The sequence below is a fragment of the Rhinoderma darwinii genome, chromosome 1 (assembly GCF_050947455.1).
Source record: "Rhinoderma darwinii isolate aRhiDar2 chromosome 1, aRhiDar2.hap1, whole genome shotgun sequence".
NCBI classification, from domain to species: domain Eukaryota; kingdom Metazoa; phylum Chordata; class Amphibia; order Anura; family Rhinodermatidae; genus Rhinoderma; species Rhinoderma darwinii.
In genome coordinates this window covers 447,444,403-447,450,402 of record NC_134687.1, presented here as the reverse complement: position 1 = coordinate 447,450,402, position 6,000 = coordinate 447,444,403, and the positions used below count along the sequence as shown (strand labels likewise).

The 6,000-nt window shown below is 42.7% G+C and overlaps 1 protein-coding gene across 1 annotated transcript in view; it reads right to left on the bottom strand.

Moving 5' to 3' along the window:
• Positions 1 to 898: 898 nt before the first annotated feature.
• DRG1 (developmentally regulated GTP binding protein 1) overlaps positions 899 to 6,000 on the bottom strand; it is a 49,274-nt gene continuing 44,172 nt past the window's right edge. Inside the window, exons 8-9 of the mRNA XM_075831541.1 lie at positions 4,772 to 4,894; positions 899 to 1,118 (exon numbers count right to left, since the gene is read on the bottom strand). Coding sequence (XP_075687656.1) covers positions 1,019 to 1,118; positions 4,772 to 4,894 — 223 coding nt within the window. The 3' untranslated portion in view covers positions 899 to 1,018. The remainder of the gene's footprint in view (positions 1,119 to 4,771; positions 4,895 to 6,000) is intronic.

Genomic DNA, 6,000 nt, shown 5'->3' with positions numbered 1-6,000 from the left:
CAGGGTGCTTGCGGGGGGGACGGAGCAGTCCTAGTCTTATCTGATGCCAATTAGCAGCTCAGATTAGTGTCCTGAGAGTCTTTGCCAGAGGGAAGGGGGAGAATCACCCAGGCACAGAGACCAGTGCGCGCAGAAAATTCATCCTAATGACGGGGAAGTAAGAGAACAGCAGTGCATGCAAGTCCATCACTGCCGCCTGAGACAGCGCGGAGTGCGGCAGTGTGATTATCCTGGCTCCTCCTCCTTAGTACAGCCCAGTCAGCGTTAGTGTGGCGAGGGGGGCCTGCGGGCCCCCCTGGCTTAGGGGCCCGGTCGCAAGTGCGACCCCTATAGCTACGCCACTGAGCGCAGGTCTGCCACCCCCTCCCTGTCCACAGCACTGTAACAGGCAGTAGCAGAGCGCAGGGAGGAGAATGACAGTTCTGCTACTGTCCGGCCTATGGTATGTGTGAGAGGCGCTTCCGTAGCAGAAGTGCAGGTCTAGTGAGGGAGCCGCCGCTAGACCTGCGCTTCTGCTACAGAAGCACCACTCACACATACCATAGACCGGACAGAGGCAGAGCTGTCATTCCCCTCCTTGCGCTCTGCTGCTGCCGGTTACTCTATAATACATAGAGGCAGAGAGACCTTCCTGACATCACGATGGGGGCGTGCACATCTGATGTCAAGGATGGGGCCACCACCCACCCGTACTCACAGGCAGCCGAGTCCGTACACCGATACAGTCAAACGGTGTACGGATTTCTGCTAGCAACAGAAGAAATAAAATGTAGTAAAAGTGTCAGAGTGGCCATTTAAAACACATATAAAAGCACAAAAAGAAGCCTAAATTCATTAATAAAGTATATTACAAAATATATTCATATTACACATGCTGCTAGAAAATAAAAAGTTGATCGAACGTTTAGTTACGCTTTAATATTGCAACAGTTTCATGGGTGTACAATGGTTTGTCTTGTCACGACAAAATCTAAAATAAACCTTAAGAAGACATAAGCGATAAGGCAGTCTGTTTTGATTACTTCTTTACAATTTGAATGACGTCTTCATCTTCCATTACATGATCTTTCCCAACTTTTTGTGGATTGTGCTTTACAGATGAACCCCAAACCAATGCACTATGAGCCAGAGAGAAAAATAATCGTAAGAATCAAATCATACAATGTGCTTTCTTTTTTTGCTCTATGCAAAATGCAGTAGTGTTGAAAAAAAACTAAAATAGCAGTCCAACATCATTAACCTGATAATTCAATGCTTTTGGCGGAAGTGATATTTCTACTTAATAAATAATTTACTTGTAGGTGTAGTAGAAAAAAAACAGCCAACAGTTAGGACATGCATGCCGCTCATTCTGAGTAATTGAATCATTAATTGAAAGGGGCGCGTTCACAAATTTAACCCCTCACTGCTATTATTTTGAAGTCCTTCATTCTGTGGAGTAAGGCTGGGTTCACACGACCTATTTTCAGACGTAATGGAGGCGTTTTACGCCTCGAATTACGTCTGAAAAACGCCTCCAATAAGTCGGCAAACATCTGCCGATTACTTTCAATGGGCTTTACGATATACTGTGCCGACGACCTGTCATTTTACGCGTCGCTGTCAAAAGACGGCGCGTAAAATTACAGCCTCGTCAAAAGAAGTGCAGGACACTTCTTGTGACGTTTTTGGAGCCGTTTTCTCATAGACTCCAATGAAAACAGCTCCAAAAACGGCTGTAAAAAATGCTGCGAAAAACGTGAGTTGCTCAAAAAACGTCTGAAAATCAGGGGCTGTTTTCCCTTGAAAACAGCTCCGTATTTTCAGACGTTTTTTGTTAAGCGCGTGAACATACCCTAACAGGTATCAATTTTAAAGTGTAGCTAAATGTTTGACAAACTTCTGACATGTCATAGTAACATGTCAGAAGTTTGTATTGGTGGGGGTCCGAGCACGGAGACTCCCACCAATCGCTAGAATGAAGCATCTGAGGCACTCGTGTGAGCGCACAGCTGCTTCGTGTCTGTTCGGCTTTTTCCGGAAAGCCAATGTAAATCGGAGTACGGGCTCAGACTTTCTATTGACTCCGTACACGATACATTTATTTCCGGAAAAAGCCGAACACACACGAAGCAGCTAAGCACTCACACGAGCACTTCAGCTGCTTAGTTCTAGCGATTGGTGGAGGTCTCAGTGCTCGGTCCCCCACCAATACAATTGTCTGACATGTCACTATGACATGTCAGAAGTTTGTCAAACGTTTAGCTACACTTTAATCCCTTAGTGAATAGGCCATTTTGCACGTTAATGACCAAGGATTATTTTTGTTTTTTTCACTGTTGCATTCTAAAAGTTGCAACTTTTTTTTTATTCCGTCGACATAGCCGTATAACTTTTATTAACTTTATTTTAGGAAAGAATTGACAATAAAACACCTATTCCAGCATTGTTTTTCACGTTATACGTTTACGGCGTTCACTATGCAGCATAAATAACATGTTACCTTTATTTTATGGGTCGGCACGATTACAGGGATACCAAATAGGAAAACATAAAACCTTTACGTAAGTTTGCAAAACAAAAACCATAACTTTTTTATTTTTCCGTTGATGCAGCCATATGTGGGCTTGTTTTTTGCGGGACAAGGTGTAGTTTTCATTGGTAGTATGTTGGGGTACATGGGACTTATTGTAACTTATTTTTTATGGTGGGAATGGGAGAACAAAAAGGAACTTTGCCATAGTTTTTTTGGACATACTATAACAAACATAAGACAATGCTAAGGCAAAATTTTAAATGAACAAGAACATGGATTGTAAAAACCAATATGCACAGGAAAATAATGGTCTTTTTTTTTTTTTCATAAACTTTATTTAACGGTTCCACATTTTATTTTTTTTTAGTCCCACTAGGGGACTTCACCATGCGATTTGCTGATCGCTTATAAAATGCTTTGGTATACCAAAGCATTATCGCCCGTCAGTGTAAAACTACCTCTGGCATGGCCTAATAGGTAGTTGCTGAAGGCAGACCTGGGGGCCTTTGTTAGGCCCCCGGCTGCCATGGAAACCCAACGGCGCCCTGTGATTTCTTTGCGGGGGCGCCGATGGGTGACAGAGGGAGCTTCCTCGCTCTGTCAAACACATTAGATGCCGCTATTGACAGCGGCATCTAATAGGTTAAACTGCCAGAATCGGAACTCGATTCCGGAAGTTGGGGCATAACTGCCGTGCTCCTGTCGCTGATCGCGTGGGTACAGTGGCAGTACCCGTGCGATCAGAGGAAGGATATATCCGTCCTTATGCGGGAACTAGCTCCTCCATAGGACGGATATGTCCGTCCATCGTAAAGGTGTTAATGTAGGAGGGTGGCAAATGTTGTACATGTTGGTTATAGTGCATTTCCTTCTGAAATACTGAGGAAAATGGGTCGTTACAGACATTCTGATGATAAACGAACTTTGATTAAAAAGTTGATTGGAGGGGGGAAAGAGAATTGCAGCAAATTCTAGGCTGCTCGGCTAAAATGATCTCAAATGCCTTGAAGTGGCAACCTAAACTATAAGGATGCGGAAGGAAGCGGGGAACTACTATTCGAATGGATCGAAGGATAGCCAAAATGGCAAAGGCTCAGCCACTGATCAGCTCCAGAAATAAAGAAGATCTGAAGTTACCAGTGGGTACTGCTACAATCAGCCAAGTTACCGCAAAGTCCCATTGTTGAAAAAAGACAAGGAACACATTGACTGGCCCAAAGAGAAATGCCGCAATATTTTGTGAACCGATGAAAGCAAAAATTTTTCTTTTTGGGTCTAGTGGCTGCAGACAGTATGTCAGACGACCCCCGAGTACTAAAGTCAAGCCACAGTACACTGTGAAGACCGTATAGCATGGTGCGCCAAAAATCATGATCTGGGGATGTTTCTCATATGGTGTTGGGCCTATTTATCACATACAAGTTTTGGAATTGAATGTGTAGTATTTCCAGCGCATTTGCATTTAGACAAATAAAGCGCAAAATCATTATAAGAACTTATTGACTTTTTTAAACTCACTGCTATTTTTTTTTTTTTTTTTAACACTACTGTACATTCATGCCATTTAGACGAGCCTGCATTATATGGAACAGATAGGCAGCTAACATGCCTGACTTCACACTGTGGCAGCCTCTCTTATCCCTTCGCTGTTAGGGCCTGTCCACACAACGGTATTGCTGCACAAAATTTCTGCAGCCATTCCGCAGAAAAACCGCACCATTTTCTGTGTTTTTTTACGGCACAAAATGGTGTGGAATTTGCTGCATTTTTCTTAACGCTTGGAGATATTGATATCTCCTCTGAAAAACTGCGATTCCGGATGGAAAATACACAGCAATTCCATTACGTGTGGACAAGCCCTTAGTTATGTGCCCTCATTTAGTTGAATTACGTATTTCATACCTCGCTAAATTGTTAAGAGTCTTGTGCAAATACGCTGCATAAGCCACCAATTGCAAGGTTGTTCCCGATTCTATGATCTTGCCATCTTCTGTCGGCAATAAAAAAAAAAGTGGAGCTTGGCCTATGCAGAATGGTGTGTTAACACCATTCAATACCACCAATAACTACCTAATTCATGTGTAGGTAAAATACCAAACTATAACAAACACAAGACAATGCTAAGGCAAACATTTTAAATGAACAAGAACATGGATTGTAAAAACCAATATGCACAGGAAAATAATGAATGAAAATCAATAATTAAAAAGCACTTTCGGTAAAAAGATTATACAGCAAAATCAGAACGATACTCACTACTTAAATTCTTTGATGAGGTTCTTGTGAATTTTAGTGCAGAAATCTTCAACTGCTGTATGATCATCAGGAAGCACAACTGGTGCGGTGTAATCCGGTAACTGACCCTTTGGTTTAGTGTAGCTAATGCAAAAATAATTAACAACATTATCTTGTGGAACCTTACACATTCGATGTATATTGGCCGAACCCGCCGATTTCAGATAGACCTTGTGTATAGACGGAACCAGACTCTTCCCTGACAGCAGATTTTGGGGGAGAAAAGGATGGGGCATGTTGAACATACCCGATCCTCTTGTTCGTTATTAGTTAAGTGGCCTCATTTCTGGTGGGCTCCAACCATCCATTTACTTAATGGACAGCAATTCATCTGACTAGCTGTAATAATTCCACAAGGGTAAAGTTGTTTACCATAATTATAAAGTATGGGAATACCAAATATGTATCGGTTTTATTCAATAAAAATGTATATAAAAAAAATATTTTCTCTTAATTATTAAGTTTTAAGCTGGATTCACACGAACATGTTACGTCCGTAATGGACGGAACGTATTTCGGCCGCAAGTCCCGGACCGAACACACTGCAGGGAGCCGGGCTCCTAGCATCATAGTTATGTACGACGCTAGGAGTCCCTGCCTCTCCATGGAACTACTGTCCAGTACTGAAAACATGATTACAGTACGGGACAGTTGTCCCGCAGCGAGGCAAGGACTCCTAGCGTCGTACATAACTATGATGCTAGGAGCCCGGCTCCCTGCAGTGTGTTCGGTCCGGGACTTGCGGCCGAAATACGTTCCGTACATTACGGACGTAATGTGCTCGTGTGAATCCAGCCTAACTACTAAAAAAAAATATGTTTGTCCCACAACAGCACAAAAAAAAAAAAGTTACAAATAATTACATTTATCATACAAGACATTAGTTACACAAAAAGTTATGACATTATACCGAATATGTCCTAACAGGGACAGCTCTGGAGATCTTTTTTTAGGCCACAAGCTGACAGTATAAATCAGTCAGCCCCGGCGATCACAACGTCAGAGCTGGCGGTGAGATAACAAAAGGGATCCCCCTGCCTTTGTCAGTACCACAATCAGCATTTATTGTGTTGCTGAATGGGTTAAATGGCTGGAATCTGAGTTCTCTCGGATCCTGGCTGTTATTGCTTAAAGTCAGCTGTCAATCTCAACAGTCTGCCAGCGGGTGATCACGCGGTCACAGCTTTGTT